The sequence below is a fragment of the Mercenaria mercenaria genome, chromosome 14 (genome assembly GCF_021730395.1).
Source record: "Mercenaria mercenaria strain notata chromosome 14, MADL_Memer_1, whole genome shotgun sequence".
Classification (NCBI taxonomy): Eukaryota; Metazoa; Mollusca; class Bivalvia; order Venerida; family Veneridae; genus Mercenaria; species Mercenaria mercenaria.
This window is the reverse complement of record NC_069374.1, coordinates 64,253,658-64,274,430: the sequence shown is the minus strand read 5'-3', so window position 1 is coordinate 64,274,430 and position 20,773 is coordinate 64,253,658. Positions and strand designations below refer to the sequence as shown.

General features: G+C 33.3%; 2 protein-coding genes across 2 annotated transcripts in view; both read right to left on the bottom strand.

Moving 5' to 3' along the window:
- Positions 1-516: 516 nt before the first annotated feature.
- On the bottom strand, positions 517-3,950 carry LOC128548547 (uncharacterized). The gene is made up of 3 exons (XM_053523710.1): positions 3,387-3,950; positions 2,132-2,729; positions 517-1,658 (listed from the first exon to the last, which is right to left on the bottom strand). Exons 1-3 carry the CDS (start codon positions 3,441-3,443, stop codon positions 1,390-1,392), a joined length of 924 nt encoding a protein of 307 aa, XP_053379685.1. The 5' UTR covers positions 3,444-3,950; the 3' UTR covers positions 517-1,389.
- Positions 3,951-14,911: 10,961 nt separating this feature from the next.
- LOC128548219 (uncharacterized) overlaps positions 14,912-20,773 on the bottom strand; it is a 46,299-nt gene continuing 40,437 nt past the window's right edge. The window contains exons 6-7 of the mRNA XM_053522674.1: positions 20,699-20,767; positions 14,912-15,060 (exon numbers count right to left, since the gene is read on the bottom strand). Of these exons, the coding sequence (XP_053378649.1) occupies positions 14,912-15,060; positions 20,699-20,767 (218 nt within the window). The remainder of the gene's footprint in view (positions 15,061-20,698; positions 20,768-20,773) is intronic.

Below are 20,773 nucleotides of genomic sequence, written 5' to 3'. Positions count from 1 at the left end.
TGTATGATCAATAACTCTGTCATCCATGAAAGGATTTTAATATTATTTAGCACAAATGTTTTCCACACTGAGACAACTTGTCTCACGCAACCCGTATCCCTAACTCAAAGGTCAATGTCACTGTCAGGAGGTCAAAGATCAATAGGATTTCTTTTCCTTTCTGGTCCATAACTCTGTCATCAGTTGAGGGATTTCAATTTTACTTGATACAAATGTTCACCATAATGAGGCAATGAGTCAAGTGCAAAACAAAGACCCTAGTGCAAAAGTCAAGGTCACACCCAAAAGTCCAGGGTCAACATTGATCTTTTCCTGTCCAGTCTGTACAATATTTTACATAAGCGCATGAGTCATATTGACCCAATTGGAAAATTGTTGGTCTATTTGCAGAAGTACTTTCCTTTAATATGATGATTTCTTACCTTTTTCTCATATTTTTTCCATCAAGTTCAAAATGAAATGTTATGAAAATTAATATTAGATATTTATAGATGTTATGAACAATCAACAACTGTAGATTTTGTATATGCAAATTTTAATCCATGTGTTGTGATATAACATATTGTTTATATAGTAAAATATTGTTTATATAGTACAATATTGTTTATACATCATTGACAGGTGCCTTCCAGTAGTGGATCCGGACATTGTATTGTATGGCAATACTTAATTCACTAAATCATTTTTAAACACTGCAAGAAATCAAACAAAAAAAAAAAACAACAAAAATTGCATTGAAGCAGACATTACAAGTGTACTGAATTTCAACAACTGAACCATTTACAATTCACGGTCACGTAGATGAAGCCTTATATGCAACCGTTTTACCCTAAATGTACAGTATTACGGGAGACACAATGCTAGACAGAAAATGATTGTTTACATACGTAGTCATGTGAAAAAAAGTGCAATTTCCCTAATGCAAATGGCAAGACTACACTGTTATGTAATTCTAACAGCCGCCGTTAGTTGAAGATTGTCACGCTTCAAACATCTATCACATTTAAGCCCGATTTATTTTAAGTTTAGTTTTTTTTTTATAATTGACAACTGATATCTATTTTCCTAAAATGAGAATGACAACATATATTGCATTTACATTTTACACTGCACAATAAACACTTCCGTTTGAAGTATGTATCAAAATTAATTATGCAATGATTATATTATGAATGCTGTTTTACCCGGTGAAATATTTTATATGGATTCACATCGCAGTAATATATCCATATTACGGTAGATGGTGTAAGTTATGAAATGCAATCTATATAAAACCATCGACGCAAATAGGCTTGACTATTCTAATTCCCTAAAACATGAATGTATGTCAATCATCGGCGCAAATTAGCCAGACTCTTCTAATTCCCGAAACACATAAATGCATGTCAATCATTGCAGAACTGCTGAAGCATCTATACCGATAGCTTCGAGCGCCCGTCTCAACTCAGAAGCTGTTGCCTTGTCTGCCATCTGTTTTTTCCATTCGCAGAGCATTGCTACTATTCTGTCCTGTGTAGTCGATTTATCTAATTGAATGTGATCCAGTTTGGCTTCTCTAATGCCTAATTTCCGTCCAAGTTGTAAATATTCCTTGCCAATCCTATTTGCAATTTTACTGAAGTCCTTTTCAGTGAGAGTGGTCTGGTCGCTTTCAAATTCTAAGAATTAAAATGATAGAAGTATAACACAGAAACAAATGTAACTGAACAACTAAATCACTGTCTACACACAAGTAGTATTAGCATTTATTTAATTAACTTTAAAATAAGAATTAATGTATCATATCAGATTTTTATTTGCTAGTCCTAAAATACTATATGATTCATGACAAAAATGTCGATTCATTGTTAGTTTAGAATTATATTTGTTTGTTATATAACACTACCCCAGGCGAGAATAATAATCTATGCATATTATTCATATATCGCTAACACAAAAATGATTTGAAAGGAACTATTCTAGGAAGTTATGACCTCTAAGTGGTTGCCCGGATTAAAACATACATTTTGGCAATCCTACACTGACAAGAGAATGATACGGGCAAACAAACGGTACATGTGTGTTCATATTTGGTTAAACACGAGTTGTATATTTTATGTGCCTCAATCTTGTGTATCAAACCTGAACTTACCTGATGAGTTATTTGAATCTTGAACACATGACCAATATTTCGTCAGATCACAATACCGAACAACATGTTTGATATCCTGGCAATAGCAAACGATTTCCTCTGTTGAATCATCTTCCGTATGTTCAAGCGGTATCATGTTTTCGTTTGAATAAAGAACAGCTCTTGGGCATTTTACAAACGCTATAATCTTACTGTGCATTCTGATGTTTGTTTTCAATATATATTCGATGTTGTGTTTGGTCTCAGTACAGAGTGAAATATTTGGAAACTGTCCATCCGAACTTGACCGTGTTATCCAGATCTGTATCACATGCTCGTAGAAGAAAATATAGAGGAAGTGGTTCTCTTTCAGACTGAAAATAGCGCCACCACAGAAAATCATGGATTTTCTGTTTTGTTTTGATAATGGCCATTTTTGTAGACATGCAGCAAGTACTTTGTTGAACATTGTAGCTGGCAAGAATCTTTCTTCAGGCTCTGCAGCCGTCGTATAGCAGAGTTTACTTGTAGACTTGCAATCTCGAGAATCACAATAACAGGTTTCTTTCTCCGGGGGAGGCTCTTTCAGCATGCATGGAACAAAATACCAGTCTTCGACCTTTGATAAAAGAGAAATATAAATAGATCAGAGCTTTGTAATACATTACTGCACAGAAAATTAATATTTTTTCTAAAAATAACTAGATATGTATCCACAGAACACTGATACGCCAACTTTTGAACGGTCATATGTTACTTGTAAGTAATTTAAAACCCCATTTTTAAACGAAGTTTAACTACCAGTATATCTTTATTATTAGTTAAAATTTTTTATATGAGTAGTTGCTATACATGATTCTGTAAGGGGAAGTGGTGGATGGCTCTCCGACCCCACTCTCCACAATGACGGGGATAATAAATGAGCAACCTTTGGTTGCTGAAATTAAAAAAAAAAAGTAATTTAAAACTAAGTGAATATTCATAATGCCTCGGGAAGAGGATGGTGAGGAAACGGGGTTTAGATACCATAAAACATCATGAAGAATCCAAGGATGAAAGGAACTGAAAGAGTATAAATAATTCTTTTGCGTCGTATGTTAATTCTAACATATTTTGTTTCGTTTTGTCGATGTTATACTGGTGACAAATGTGAACATCATTACACATGAAAATGTTACAAATATCAATTGAAAAAAAGATGAATGTAGAGAAATTTAAATACCACATATAAAATTGAAAACATGTCTTACATAGGTTTTCATTTACTTCAACTTACCTTTGCTGAATGGTCCTCTTGTTGTAATGGTCTAGCCATCAATCCAAGAATTTCCATGTAAGTCAGTAACAGATCTCTATACTGGCTGAAACCGCTGTTTTCGTGCTTTCCCCAGACTGCATCTGATATAAGAGACAGAGCATATATTACTGAAAGACTATTTTTTAGTACTGTTTCTTAGCTAGTAACTATATGAACATTTAGCCCACACAGATAACGTGATTTCCACGCTAACTAACGAGAAAATGTGTCCATTTCATGATAATTGAATAGACAATTACTACATTTTTGGCATGTAAATATATGTATTTTCATTTATCAAAGAGACCAGGATGTTGACGCCAGTATTGCTCAGACGGACAGAATTTGGATATCGCCGCCGCAGCATATGATCATCTCGAAGTTCGTGTCCTCTAAATGATTCTTACAGATTACTGTCCACTCTTTTTTGTTTCCCCTTTTCTTCTTACTTTTTTTTATATTTTATTTAAGTATCTTCATTTCACACTTCTTCATTATTTACATTTCCCATCTGACATAACGGCTTCGGAAATTTCTCTGTCGTTGCTTCATAGAGAAAAAAAAACAACACATAACATTGTAAATATACATTAAAATGAGCAGGTACCCATTTTACTTAAACACAAAAATACAAAAATTAAAAATCCTATGGTGAAAAAAGTTTATTCGTTTTGAAAATTTGATTTATCACATGTTATTTTTACCATAAATTTATATTTTATTTTCTTCCACGCCACGACTTATAATGCCATGATTTCGTTAAATGTCTTTATTTAATAAAAAAACGTGTTTTTAACCATTCACGTGAAACTATAGGTGCAACCGTTTTCATTCGCGCAATGAATATATCTTTTGAATGATACATATCTCATTTCATTTATAGCAATTCAATTAAAATTATAGCAATGGAAGAAAGAAAATGAGTCAAGCACTATCTGTGCTTATTTAATTCGTTAGTAATATAAAAATACAAAAATTTTCTGAGTTATCATTTATACCCCTGGTTTTAAATTTGTGAATTGTTTTGGTTATTAAATTCTGTAAATTAACACCTTGTGAATTACAATAGAACTTTAAGAAATCTGCCGGTTTTTAGTTTTTTGATTAACTTTGACATTAATTGGAATCAAGAAGTTTTTACAATATGAAGTTGTAAATATGTTATCATAATGTTCATAAAGGGAAGAACACCTACATATGTACTAATAAGCTCTCATTGGGAAAACATGATTCAATTGTCTCTAAAGAGACAGAAATTGCAAATTTTAGTGATTTTCACTGTATGCTCAGATGTAAGTGATGGTGATATATTTAAAACAAAGTTGGAAGCAAGAAGATATTTAGTTATAAGAAGTATTTTACATCAAACTGAAAAGGAAAAAATTATGTATAATATCATATCTAAAAAACCAAGGATAAATATCAAAAACTGTGAACATTATTTCGCATGTCATGTAGTAAAAAGAAGGGAAACAAAAGACAGAGCAAAAATAAGTAAGTAAGTAAGGTAATTGTTTATTATAGTGACTTGTGTATACATAAATTCCAAATACATAATATAAATTATAAATACATCAAAAGACATCCGGCCCATCGGACCAATAATTGTATATAGTTAAGTGTTTTTAGGGTTGAATGTAGATACGTAAGGTATTGTTTCTTTATATGTTTTGATTTTTGTTTGAAGTAGTGTCTTTCTTGGAATTTTAAGTGCTTTGCTGATTCCATTTTTAATGACAGTTTTAGGATAATTTCTGTTAAGGAACGATGCCATAAGTGCTTTTAATATATATTCCTAATGTTAGTATCTGAAACAATTGTGCAAATACGTCTAGCTTAGTTATATATGTTAAATGGAATGCCAAAATTTGTGTGTTAAGGGCGGCGTGATTTAAAATCAAGGTATTGTTTCTTATCTGTTGTTTTATAGAAAATGTCTGTTGAATGATGGCAACCACTTTTCTTAACCAAAATATCTAAATTCCCCTATTTCTATTGTAAATTTTATGTCTGGGTGTAAATTATTTAGCAGGATGTCGAAATGCTGAAGTAGATTTTTTTTTATTTAGTCCAGATGACAAAACAGTCATTTAGAAATCGTTTCCAGTTCCTTTTGATATATAGCAAAAGCTGTGTCTGTCGCATGTTCCCTGATTTTGTAATGGTCTAATACTAATGTTGCATATGTAGGTGCAAATTTAGTTCCGGGCTTCCCATAGCTGTTTCCCTGATTTGATTATAAAATGTTCCATTAAATGAAAAATTGTTATTTTCCACAATTGTTTTGACGCCGTTTAAGATGAGTTCCTTTGCAAATCTTTTATGAATACAACCAGGATGTTTTAGCCAATGTTGAATTGCTTCTAGTCCTAACTTGTGTGAAGTGTTTGTATAAAGGTTTGTGACGTCAAATGAAACTAATATTGCAATCTTCAGTTGTATTTGATGGAATGTGGGAAATAAAGTCGATATCATCTCTAATGTAACTTTTAACATGACAGACAAAGGGGTTTTAATAAAATATCTTACTTAGTCTATGTGTTTCAAAACTGGGCTTGCTAGTATCGGTCTAAATTTTAGATCATCTGGGTCTCCTAGTTCTTTATAATATTATTCAGTATTTTGTTCAATGCATTTATCTTTAAAAAGCTTACTTTTATGAATCTTATACAGACCATAAAACGTACTGGGTTTGAATTCAAAGTTTAATAAATAATCAAATTCTTTCTAGCTAATATCTCTGGTAAATTTAATGACATTTCTAATTTTCTTAAATGTTATTTTAGAATATGTTTCATCAGCTTCCCTGTAAAATGTTCTATCTTCAAGCATTTCTCGAATTTTAAGTTTATAGTAATTCTTATTCATAATACTTATGGCTCCCCCTTTGTCTTCCTGTTTGATTACAATATTGTCATCATTTTGTAAGGACGAAATTGCTTCCTTTCTTCCAACGTTATTATGTTATATTTCTGATTGACATGTAAATGTTTGTGTGGAAATATTGTTATTTGCTTCGATAATGCAGTTCAAATTTATATTACGACCTTTAGGTGGTGCAAAATTGCTCTTGTTACGTACTAATTATTCATCATTATCTAAGATTTTATCGTGGAAGAATTCTTTCAGTCTAAGTTTCTATGAAAATCATTTAAATCTGTTTCTATTTCTTCTTTATTTTCATTCTCGTGTGTGGGTGTAAATTTTAGACCCTTCAACAATATCTTTATTTCTCCTTTTAATCCTCGCTTCTTGGAGCGTTTTGTGACAGTTTGTCCTCTGTTCTGTTATTTCTTCTGTTTCTGGGAAAGGTTGATATTTGTTATAATTTTCTCTGATGCATCTTGGGCATATGTTGGTTGTGATTTCTGTCTTGTGTCCTTTCCGGAAGTGCTTGACCTTAGACTTTTCGCAGTTGACCAAGACCTTCCAGCGTTCGCACCATTCATGCATTGTATTCAGCATAGCCTGTGGATTTTCATCAGAGTTGGCGATCAAACTATGTCGTCCACTTACAGTATATAAGATCCATCATAAAATATCTGTTAGTGTCAAAAATACGGTTCATTAAAACAAACGCATTAAAACGATTACACACATTAGGCAAACGTGAACAACCTGACAGTATTTTTCTGGAATGAAGAATTTGGCCGTATTTAGCTAATGTGAAATATGCCTTCAGCGAAAAATAAGGTTCTACGGGAAAACAGTTACAGACAAAAGAAAAAAAAACCTTCCATCATCTATATACATTTTGGCCGGTTGTAGGGCATATCACTCTGAAACGCGAGCAGAATCGTACCTAAGGGAAACAATGGGGGCGTTGGGTGATTATTGACAATGGGAACCTTTCTATATCATATGTTTACTTTGAACTTGAAACTAAGCACGCTGTCCATTCAACATTTGTTATAATTCTGAATCAGTCTCATGACCAAATAGAATAGTTTCATACAGGAATATCGCTGAAATGATAACAAAGTCTTAAATGATATATACATGTATTACAATTTAATAAAGGACGCAAGGTTCTCACTCCATATATCTGAATTGTTTTATTGGGGAAGTAATTGGATGGTAGAACGGCTGAAATGTCACCCTTATTAAACAATGAAAACTTAACTCTTTAAACAGCCCTTTATTAATGGGCTCTGTGAGAGTAATCACAGCTGTTATTAAATGATAATCGCCTTATGTCATCAGCGCCAGCATGTCGCATCTCAGTTTAAGTTATTACGTTACCTGTTGACCTTCAAATATCTTTTTTATCACTGACAAGGTAACAAGTATGAATACTGTAATAAACTGTAAATAGAAGGTTAAATATTGCATCCGTTGAAGTTTTAATTATAAGTACCACGATAATGTTGTACTTATAACACAAGCCTTTTTTAAAATGTTTAATGCAGTACATTTTTTCTGTATCGTATATTCTCGGATCGGATCGTATCGTATCATATCGTGTGGTTTGGGCTAAGTTAATTGAAACCAACAATATTCTTTTATATTTACGCACGCACGCACGCACGCACGCACGCACGCACGCACGCATATATATTTAAGAAATAATTTATAGCAAGAGTTTTTTAACACTATTTATGCACGATGGGCCGTTATACGTCGGGCGTAAGAATTTCACGAGGGCGCAGCCCGAGTGAAATTATTTGTACGACGTATTACCGCCTGAGTGTATAAATAGTGTTAAAACACTCTTTTGCTATAAATTATTTCGATTCTAATATGCCCTCAATCTAAATCCGTAGATACGATATAGAAGCGTTCTTTCTTGGTCGCAACAAAAACTTTGACGTCATCGCGCGTTAACGTGACGTCATTCTAGCGTAAGAGTGTTTTAACAGAGACAAGCGTATTAGAATTAAGAAATAATTTATAGCAAAAGAGTGCTTTAACACTATTTATGCACGATGGGTGGTTATACGTCGGGCGTAATAATTGCGTAATAATTTCACGAGGGCGCAGCCCGAGTGAAATTATTTGAACGACGTATTACCACCCGAATGTATAAATACTGTTAAAACACGATTGTGCTATAAATTATTTCGACTCGATGTCCTTACTCTAAAATATAGAAGCGCTCTTTCTTGATCGCAACAAAAACTTTGACGTCACCGCACGTTAACATGACGTCATTCTAGCGTAAGAGTGTTTTAACATGGGCAAGCATATTAGAATTCTTTTTATCACATGTTTGACGTCGCGGGAATATAATAAAGCTATTACTTAAAAATGATAATACACTAGTGTAATAAAGCTTTGACGTCGACGTCGTTTATAGCGTAGGAGACGTTGGTCAAATTGACTTGTTTAGAAAGAAAGTAGAATTTTTTATATTTCGACAGGGAAAGCTAACATGTGATAAAAAGAATATTACATTTGTGACTTTCCACATTAAATTTATTAAACTCGTTGAATAACATTGATAAAATGCTCGACTTAGCCTCGCATTTTATTATTTTATTCAACCCGTTTAATGAATTCTATATGAAAAGACACTCATGTAATATCCTCTATATAAATTACTTACTCCGGCAAAGACTTTTACATATATATAAATGTATATGAAATGGCTTAATTTATTGGTGGGTGCTAGGGTATTTATATATATATACAGTCAAACCCGGCTGCAGAACCTCCCTAGGGAACTGAAAATTGCCGGTATTTGCGAAACCATATATTTTCCCAAGACAGGTGACGTGTGACCATAGTAAGCAGGTTATATTTTTTGGAGGCTGTCTACAGTACGGGTCTGACTGCATAAGGAAGTTCATCGGTTCTAAGACAAAGGTGAATGTACCATGTAATACAGCAAAAACAAAACAAAATTATGTGGGATAAGGCCGTGACTTTATTGTAAATTTTCAAATGAAAATTATGGCATATTGTAAATATATAGCATGGTATATATGAAAATGATGAGAAAATATGAAAGACAAAGCTCCAGCTAAAATGCCTGGAAGCAACATAGCAGCGCGAAGGTGCAGAAAACTATGAAAATAAGCGCAGAACATACCAGACCTAATAGGAAATTGTAGGTTCTAGTACTTCGCAATAATGAGAAACGAGGCAAAGATGCTCTCAGAGATCTCTGTGACATGAGATGATATATCAACAAAAATATTCTTCCTAGATTAAGTAAATGTGAAATGAAACATAACACCAAGATCAAAATAAAATCTGATGTAAGTCAAGAAAGTCTTCAGCAAACGCACAAAAATATTAAAATATTGAAAAAATTGTTTCAATGTAATATATGAACAAACGGACCGGTGCGAGGGTATGGTTATAGCAAACTATGCTACAATAATAATATAATCCATCCAAGCGATTGACTGAGCTAACCCGCAGACTGGAAACGTAAGAAAACAGGGGGGATTTACATGTCTGTTTCAACATAACCCATGTGTTAGAGGTTTGTAGCAAAGTGATCCACAATTATAAAAATATGTACGGACCTACACGTACATATAACAAATGCAACTTTCGACTGATCACTAATAATCGTATGGCCGATAAGTTGAACAACCCTGTTTATATAAGACACAGTCAATCATGGACCAGGTGAATGGCCGACCACATGGTACAAGGCCCCCTCTAACGGTTAAAGAGCGCCCGCCCAATAACACAATAATAAGAGATGACCAACCGAGCGCGAGGTTGCAGATACGAGAAGGTCAACCTAGACAAGTGAGCTTTTATTTTGATACTGCCGTAGTATACAAGAATAAAATATTTTGTGGATCACTAAATATTGCTCACAACACGGACAAAAGTTAAAATGAAATTAGAATTGACTTGAGCCAAACATTTTAATAAAGAAGACTTTCTTTACTGTACCCCGAAAAAGATTACAATTTGTAAGCGCCATTTAAGTCACGACAATAAAATAATTCTAAATTGATGAAATCAGATCAATGCAAATAATGTATATTTACTAATAAAATCAAGTTTATATACGCTACACGCCTTATTTCTTTCCTTTACTATATAACTAATGCCAAACAAACAATTTAAAACTGGTTTCAAAGATGGTGGTTAACTACTGTTCATATAACAATCAATATCCCAATAACACAATGCATCAATAGAACGCCTTCGAAATATATATAGACAGAAAAAATCATAATTCTTTTCCAAATATGCATGTACTTAAGCAATCAATATGCCGAAAGAAACATAAAATATACCGGACTCTTTATGAACATATGCAGTAAGACAGAATACAGAATGGACAATTCATATGTAATATGACAAATACTTGTCATGTTATCTTAATCTTTACGCATTATTATTATTATTTTTTGTTTTAATTTCATCTAAAAACCACCCAGAAAGACAGGTTAATCGTATGCTGCGAGCCGGCTGCCCCAACCCTAACTCTTTTCTATTTTTTATGATATTTTTTATATAAGAGGGGGGAGGTAGGGAGAATCCGAGGCTCTGACCAGCGAAAAGGCTCTCTCCACCCCCTGCTTTCCGAGTATTTACTATCATCAATGTTTCTAGTTGATAAAATAAATGTGCCAAACAAAACAAAAACTGGGTAATGTTCATGAGCTGTCATCGACTTATAAATCGATGTACAAAACGATGTCCTACAAAAATATTTCATGTTTGTTTGATTTTTTTACAGAATAAATGACATTAAGACCATCTCCGCATATTTCTGCAAATACAATGCCAGAATTTGGCGAACCTGCATGCTATCGCTTTGTGTAGTAAACCAGCACTAACTCATGATATCTTCGTGCTTAAATTCAAACCAAATTTAACAAAAAACAACAAACAAAGTACCAAAAAGAAAAAGATAGTAACATTCGGAATGTTTATAAATGAATACATGCAGTTAAAAATCAAGCCGGTTTCATTCAACCGTATTGTTCCATGATGATTAAATGTACCAACAGAAGCATACTAGCAAAATTGAGTTTATACACACACACTGTAAAGAGTTTGTTCTCTATATACCATAGATTACAGAAGCGGCGTGACATGTTTGGTGCAGCAGTACATTTTGTGGCAGGGTTCAGCAGTATGATTCACCATTGTGACCCTGAAACAGATTAAACTTGACGGCAGAAATATGTTAAAAAACAACAAAGTTACTGTAATGGGAAGGGTGGGAGGGAATTTTGTAAACGATCTGTCCTCTACGGATTTCCGATAAAGAATGTACTTGTCACTGCACTAAATTTGCCCATGAAAATCCCGTGGGATTAAAACTTGTCAGACTAGTATTTGAACTGATACGACTATAAATACAAATACAGGTGCGGATTAGCAGTGAGGCGTTATGTTAGACAAGACGATACCCACCAAAAATTAAAACAATTTATTTCATAAGAGAACATAAATTTACTTAATTTATTGGTGGGTGCTAGGGTATTTATATATATATACAGTCAAACCCGGCTGCAGAACCTCCCTAGGGAACTGAAAATTGCCGGTATTTGCGAAACCATATATTTTCCCAAGACAGGTGACGTGTGACCATAGTAAGCAGGTTATATTTTTTGGAGGCTGTCTACAGTACGGGTCTGACTGCATAAGGAAGTTCATCGGTTCTAAGACAAAGGTGAATGTACCATGTAATACAGCAAAAACAAAACAAAATTATGTGGGATAAGGCCGTGACTTTATTGTAAATTTTCAAATGAAAATTATGGCATATTGTAAATATATAGCATGGTATATATGAAAATGATGAGAAAATATGAAAGACAAAGCTCCAGCTAAAATGCCTGGAAGCACATAGCAGCGCGAAGGTGCAGAAAAACTATGAAAATAAGCGCAGAACATACCAGACCTAATAGAAATTGTAGGTTCTAGTACTTCGCAATATGAGAAACGAGGCAAAGATGCTCTCACCGATCTCTATGATATAAGATGATAACTATAGATTTCAACGAATGTAATGCATTTTAGTTTTTAGTACTAATAAGATTTACAATATGCCATACCGAAATGCACATTCGTGTATTGAGGGCCACTCAACATTTTATGAAAATAAAATTCGCCAAAACGAGGTATGCAGTGAATACACGTTAACTCAATAGGTACAGCAGGTCATTGACAAACAGTTAAAGTCTGAGCTAGAAATTACCTTTTGCTATGTACCTTAATTTTTAAGATGTATCAAAATCTATGAAACTCGCTGGGATATTTTACATATTGTATATCTTTAAATGTTACAATGTCATTCAGGTACATGTACATATTATCCAATAGTTCGATTACTATAAGCCAGGGTCATCATGAAACCTTTTGCTGAGGTTTTCGTCAAAATGTATTATCTATTTATTTTAAACGAACATCAGACGAACGGACGGACGGGCGGACGAATAGGAAACCAATAGCCATAAGACTTTCAATTAGAAGAGTCCTACTGCCACTGACTTGTAACGTCATAAACAGTTTCCTGTGACGTCTTCTTTTCATTCATATTATTGAAATTATTATTCATATCATTATTGTTATTATAGTTATTATTATTATTATTATTATTATTAACATTATTCTCATAATTGATTCAATTCTGTTTTACACCTATTTTCGATATTTCTTGATTATTTCGTTTTCCATATCAATGCATTTTTATAACTTATTCTTTTACATGCAGGCAGTTAAGTAATGCATGCAACGGACCTAGATAAATCGGACCTAATAAAATTAACCAGGTACAGCAGTTACCTTTCAACACAAGGTGCCCCAATAGCTGCCGATCCCGACCATGCCACGCCGCTCCTATAGCTGAACTGTTTAAAGACATTAGGAGAATAGCCGGTTGACGACATTAGTTTTCTGCAGCCCCTTATACCAGAGATTGACCGTGTTAATGCTGGTGTTACAGTTGCTGACGTAATGGATTATCCGCATCAAAGCGTACAGGCTAGAACTGCGTCTTACTTCGAACATGTCCGCATTATATTGTTTAACAGTTCAATTTTCCTATGTGCAGTCTCTACGAACACTTCAACCATCTGACTGAAATACTGTTGAAAACGGCATGGAACCAATTAATTGTATGTCGCTCCTTTCTCATCGGATCTGTTAAGCTGTAACTAGACTATGCAGCATGCTTTTTATCATTTGAAGCAAGATATTTAAAGAATAATTTTGACAATTGGTAAGAAACAACCAAATGTATAGTTCTATTTGATTTAATGACATAATAGTTTGTATTTTTTTTTTTGTAATTATATTAGGCTACAAAGCAACATTCTTTGATTAATCCTAGCGATACTAAATCATGTTACAAAATATTTCCGCAACAATGTACGTTAGAAATGCATAAACCTCAATACACCTCGGGTGAAACCAGTACATGCATATTGTACATATGATTAAAGTCCATAAATAATAATGACCAAGAATGTACAGGAACTAACGTACTGCATTTTTGCGCATGTACATGCAAACAAAAAAAAAAAAAACGCTCGATCACACCCATGTTTTACCTGTGAGTGTTTGTCAGCTCACTATGTCTGTTAATTTTATTTATTATTACTTTTTTTTTTAATAACTAATATTCACTTCAGACTGATTCAGTCAGTGATTGAATAAAAACAAATAACCAATATCTTGCTGATTGTAGGATGAACACGTGTCTCCATTACTTTCCAGAGGACATATTTAAATGCCGTATAAACAGAAAGTTCAGCAATCAAAATTATAAGCGCAGACATCTAAAGAAAATATATAATGTATACTCATCTCAATTGTGAATTCTCAAAACAGTAGCGCTGCAGTTTTCCGTCGTAATCTTCTTTAAAATTTTGTAAACGATCTGTCCTCTACGGATTTCCGATAAAGAATGTACTTGTCACTGCACTAAATTTGCCCATGAAAATCCCGTGGGATTAAAACTTGTCAGACTAGTATTTGAACTGATACGACTATAAATACAAATACAGGTGCGGATTAGCAGTGAGGCGTTATGTTAGACAAGACGATACCCACCAAAAATTAAAACAATTTATTTCATAAGAGAACATAAATTTACTTATATATTGTCCGTCTTAATTAACGTAGTTCAAATCAAAACCATACAATACGATGTGATAAGATCTGATCTGACACGATATATATATATATATATATATATATATATATATATATATATATATATATATATATATATATATATATATATATATGTTTTCTATACAATGCCACGACATGCCACGTTACAGGTTTTATTTCATAAGATTCGTAACGTTAGAACGATTAAGCGTTACGTCGCATACATGTTAACCTAAGTCATTTTCTCTTATATGAATAATGTACATTTTATACATACAACAGATACTAAATTTAAATATTGCTAGTTTTATTTTAATCTTAGTCGAGACTCATTGTATATGAATAATACTGGTATTCCCCTGAAGGCGATTTTTGACTAAATTATGCATTAAGCTTTCATCGCCGTTTAACTAAAATAATGAAGTATTACATTAAACTGCTATTATTGGTTTCATACAAAAAGCTTACCTGCTGTCGAACTGTGTACCATTTTCAAGGAATCCTGTATAATGCATGGTCACACGATCAAGGTTTTTCGATTTTCTTTCACATTTTTCTACGGCATGAACCACTTCAACTTTAAGCCCTCCATCTTCACAATAAACAACAACGGCTGTCATAGCAACCAATAATGAAATAAATATAATATTAGACATTATTGGCTTAATAGATTAGATATATAGATGACAATGTAAAGCTAGCCACATATGGTGCACATTTAAAAGTAAGGTAAGAAGAGGTTTTCCAACGTGGCATGTAGTTGCTTGATACCTCTTGTCGTTTTACGGTTGTCATTTTTCGGTAATTTTCGCCGACATTTCATTAATTACATAGTAAAATCTTAAATAACAAACCTGATTATTTTACCTTTGACACAGTGCTATTTGTGTTTTGATTGGCCAAAAGAAGAAACAAACCAGGCATCAACACGTATATTTAAAAGAAATAAATTCTCCTGTGATACATCATCATTAGATAATAAGAGGCAAAAAACAAAGTTCAAGGTTTTTCTTCTTATATCATTCTCCATTGTCCTGAATTGCAAAATTAACATTTTTATGTCACGCGTGTCTGCTTGAAACACTGAGTTTCGTGGCACTTTCAGAGGGGATGGACACGTTTTCTTCCCACATATTTTATTAACTCTCTCAGTGTATGGTTTTTACTATTTTCTTCAAGAACATATTAAAAAGAATAAGAACAACAGCATCAGCATTTACAGTAACACAATAAAGCAATAAATCAAAATAGTTCGTCTTCAGCACATAGGAAAGAATAGGAGACATCAGTTTTTAAAAGAAAGATATATTTTAGGCATCCAAATAAACGAGAAGTGAATTGCTTCATCTGTGCCACATTTAGAGCTGTCTGACTGAAATAGTCTCGTGGAGCCATTGTAACATGCTGACGCTCAATGCTTATAAAACGGAGGTAATGTTACTCGCATCAAAGCGTAACTCCAACTACATTGATGACGTCTCGGTGAAGGTCGGTGACTCCGTGATAAAATCCACAAAATGTGTTAGGAATCTTGGTGCAGTATTTGACAACAGTATGGATATGGAACAACAAGTCAACTCTGTCAGCCGGGCTGGATATGCACAACTACGCAGAATAGGTCACATCAGACGGTATCTTACCAGTGATGCCACAAAGACCCTTGTCAGCAGCCTGGTTACTTCACGGTTAGACTAATGTAATGCCTTGTTAAGTGGTATTCCAAAAAGCACATTTAACAAATTGGAACATATCTAGAACATGGCAGCCCATATCATCACTAAGACGCCCCGTCGCAATCATATAACAGCGGTTCTGAAGGAGCTCCATTGGTTGCCAGTGAAATACAGGGTGCAGATAAGGTTCTGACCCACACCTTTAAGGCTTTACACAATCAGCCCCGTGCCTATATAAGGAATATGACAGAAGAGTATCAACCGGTCAGCAACCTAAGATCACAAGGCATGCTGTCACTGCACCAGTTATCCCAAAAACTAAAACCATGATGCATGGCAATCGCAGCTTATTGTTCACTGCTCCAAAGTTTTCGAACTCTCTTCCCGTCAAGATCAGGGAAGCTCACACGCTAGCTGCTTTCAAAAGTCTGCTAAAAGCACACTTCTTGGTACAACATTTCGTTAACGGACCGAAACATTTTCTTCTGTTCATAAAACAGTATAAAACAATATTTTATCCCAGGGTCACCATAATACTTTTAAATATGTATGTATCTTTGTCTTGTTTTATCTATATGTTTTTACATTCATAATTTTTGTTAATGTGGAATGCAATTTTGTTTCTGTTGAATGCGTATTTTTTTGTATTGTTTGTAATTTATTCTGTAGAGCACTTTTGAACGTGTACATGTACATGAATAGAGTGCTATTTAAATGTGCTATAATAATAATAATAATAATAATATTACCATGTCGCTTCATCATGTGATGATGTTCCTTCCTATTCTACAAACATAAACTTGGAAGGACATTTTTAATTTGGGAATGTTTGATATAAATCTTTCATTTCTTCGACTTTTAACTCATTTTCTCCCTTTCTGAAAGGGAAGCAATCTTCTATTTTTAAACAAAGATACATTTGTGAGGATCCAAAATTAACAACAAGTAAATTGCGTCCTGTAGATGCCCACAGTAAATATACATTTTGTAAATATTAAGTCCACTTTAATACTGAATTCTTGAAAAACAAATTGGAACAACACATAACTTTACCATTAAAATTGATGATATTTTTTCATTTAGCACCACCATGTATGATTTTACTTTTTAATTTACTTATACTCACAATGACTCTAAATTTGAAAATAGAAACAAATCGAAAGAAATCAGAAAGCCTTTAACTTGTTCGACTTTTAACTTATTTTAGCCTAGGTGAACTAGATTTCTACGCTGAAGAAGAGGGCAGCTTTGGGTCAAAATGAAATCAAGGCAGACTTTAAACTGTAATTAATATTTCAAATTACATCCTCTTTTCGGTGTTACAGGCATTTTTGTTTTAAAAATTAATATACACGCTTCATGTGGGTTTAAAATTACTTTTTTGTAGGATTTTGTAGTATTTACTGAATAAAATAATATTAGGAAACGTAAGCAGAAAGTACATCATTTCATTTACTTTGATAAACCACAGATTACGAACTTGAATACAGATATAAGATTACTGTTTTTGTACCAACGGATACTTTGTAAATTCAAAGTCAATATATCTTTCATTTATAACATGATGCCATTCATTTGTAACATTTGAATACTTGGAATCATAGTTATTTCTTTTTAGCGATCTAAACTGGGATATTTTCCTAGAATATGAAATCCATTATCTCATTTTTTTTGCTAAACATCCGGAATGTGATTTCATTTCAGTCAAGTCTTTTAAATTGAATTTCAGTAAACGTTAAAACTGTAAATACCTTACTAAAGCATTTTATTTGATTTCATGAATATGGTTTTAATTCGTGTATGGCATTTTTATTACTTTGTTATTTTACATCCTGGACAGATAAACAGTTGTTAAAGTCCTTTTAGAGACTTTATCTAACTTAAGACTTTTAAGGAAGTGTTATTGTATAGAGGACATCTGTCTCTTTCAACTATTTCATCGGATATAATATTACCTCGAATAGCGCAATTGAAAAATTCAAATCTGGTATTCAGGAGAGATAGGTATTTGAGTTTCGATCTTACTTATTTTCTTTTCATGTGTTTTTAATTATTTTACCAAGTTATACAACGACACGCATATTTGACAACGTCATACACAAATTAATGACATAAGGCTGCTGAAATTGGTAAAATTTTAAATAATTAATTGATATTTTTAGATTTCTTTTACATTTTGATACGATGGAGCGCATCTCTTTATGCTGTTGTAGGAATTTAGACACTTCCCTACTTTTACTGAAGAGAAAACAACATCAGATTTTTTTGTAAATTTATATTCTTTTGAGTTCAAGTTTAATCCCGGATCAGTGAAAATGAAAATCCCACAGTTTGAAACTGTGTCTCTTATTATAATCAACCAATGTACTGAATAAACGATAATGGTATAAAGTTATTTCACCAATCTGGCTACCAACTGCATGGATACTCTTTTTTGCATTCTTACTTTATTGTTTTTCTTTATTTCTGTATCTTTTTAGCTCTGATTATATCATATGTTTTGAAGAATAATACAATATTTGAATAACTTCAGGAGAGTTATCTCCTATGACCTAAATATATGGTCAGGAAACCTTTTAGGTTTCTTGGGATAGGTTTGTATGTATTTACAAAATATCTACATACGGCATTTATGTTATAAACTTATTATAACGTATAAGTGTATATGAGCCGCACCATGAGAAAACTAACATAGTGCATTTGCGACCAGCATGGATCCAGACCAGCCTGCGCATCCGCGCAGTCTGGTCAGGATCCATACTGTTCGCTTTCAAACCCTATTGCAATTAGAGAAACCGTTAGCGAACAGTATGGATCCTGACCAGACTGCGCGGATGCGCAGGCTGGTCTGGATCCATGCTGGTCGCAAATGCACTATGTTGGTTTTCTCATGGTGCGGCTCATATAATATAAGAGGATATTTTTGTCTTATGGTAAGCTCGAAATAGCTTTCACCGACAGAATACCAGAAAATTTCGTAAACATGAGTAAAAAATATATATTTGGGTGTTAACCTATGAGAGATAGTTGATAATTTAAATCAATTTTCTTTTTATTTCATTTTCTTTTCATAGATTTCAACCAAACTTTGCACATCTGATATATCCTTATTTGAAATGTTTCGCAGTGAACTACCAAGTACATTTTACTCAACTTTATCAATAAATCTCTGAATAAACATTAAATACTTTGCGCAACTTCATTTTAAATAAATTATCTTACTGAGTACGACAACATAACTTAGACAATACACAGGCTTATTTCCGTTCTATTATATCCTTTTATAGTAACACTCATTAATCTTCGCCAATATTTTCGGGCGTTTCGTTAGTTTACGCAATATTTGTATTCTTATAACATCTATATTACTTAAATAACCTAGTTAGTTAACCGACGAAGCGGTAGCGAAGTGGTAAGGTGACTGACTTCCACGCATGTTACCTGGGGTTTGAAAGCACCTCAAATACTTTTTTAAAAAAACAACAACAATGTAATGTAATGTTATCGATATTGCTTTTATTCTTACATTACTTTATGTAACATATTTCTATAATTTTAATGTTTTCTCATGTAGTATTTATTTTCTGGAAACGCGGGTGACAAGTAATTTGTCTTTTTTATCTAAGACACTTTCAAAGCTTTTTGTTCGACATTATCTACAACGGTTAACTTGAATACAAGTGTATTTCATTCAATAAATGAACCATAAAAAAGCATGTTCGGAAGTTTGCCTATTTTCCTGCCTGTTAAGTTTACATATAAAATTTGAAAAAAAGATATGGTTAGACGTACGACTCTTATCCATAATCCAGGCAGGTAAACGTTTTGTTCACACATCCGACATTATGTATGTACGCAATAGTTTTATCGCTATTTAGGTTCGACCACCGAAACTATATGGACAATACTGTGTTTTATTGATTTGTATCAATATTTGATTTGAATATTTGCGATGGGTGTTCTAGCTGGTGTCGCTTAATCACTGTGTAAGAAACATGCCGTCTTTTGTCGGCGAATGCCATACTAAGAACGAAACCGTGACCTAGACCGACCCATGTCACGTGACGTAGCCTAGATTCTCTACTATATAAGCCCCTTCTCCCCCACCCACCCCACGGAATTTACTGAAAATTGCCTTGAGCAGAGGTGGAAGTACTAATTCTTTTACATATAAAGGATTTCAGAGTATTCATGTTAAGGTAGTAGAACCTCAATGACAATGGGCAAATTTCATATTCTCCGTATGCGATTTCGGCTTTCTCCGTAGTTTTTTTTAAAGAAAGATATGTACGCGATGAACTACATTTACGTCCGAAGAATGTCGAATAGGCTAACAGAAGTAAGTAATCCCATGTAAATTGCCGAATGTTATTTCGGGTCAATTACCTTACGTGCAGTAAAACATGAAAACTCAAACGTGTAAAGCATCTTAGAAGTTGTTTTTTTTTTTAAAAATGATTAACAAAATCAATATCTAACACAATCTATTTAAAAGAAATACATTTCATCATATTTGGAAATAAATTGTTTTTATCAAGTTTATATTTTCAAATTAGACAAATATAACATACAACATACCTTTGCATTCAGCCATAGTTCTTGAAAGACCGGGGAAATAAGGCCGCGGTTTACCAATTTCGATGTAACCTGTCA

What these genes read in the sequence shown, in the direction of transcription:
- LOC128548547 (XM_053523710.1), bottom strand. Translation starts at nt 3,443, where the DNA reads ATGGAAATTCTTGGATTGATGGCTAGACCATTACAACAAGAGGACCAT. An exon ending in AAGAGGACCATTCAGCAAAG is followed by an intron (nt 2,730 to 3,386) that starts GTAAGTTGAAGT and finishes CTTTTATCAAAG; the next exon opens with GTCGAAGACTGGTATTTTGT. An exon ending in AGATTCAAATAACTCATCAG is followed by an intron (nt 1,659 to 2,131) that starts GTAAGTTCAGGT and finishes TTTAATTCTTAG; the next exon opens with AATTTGAAAGCGACCAGACC.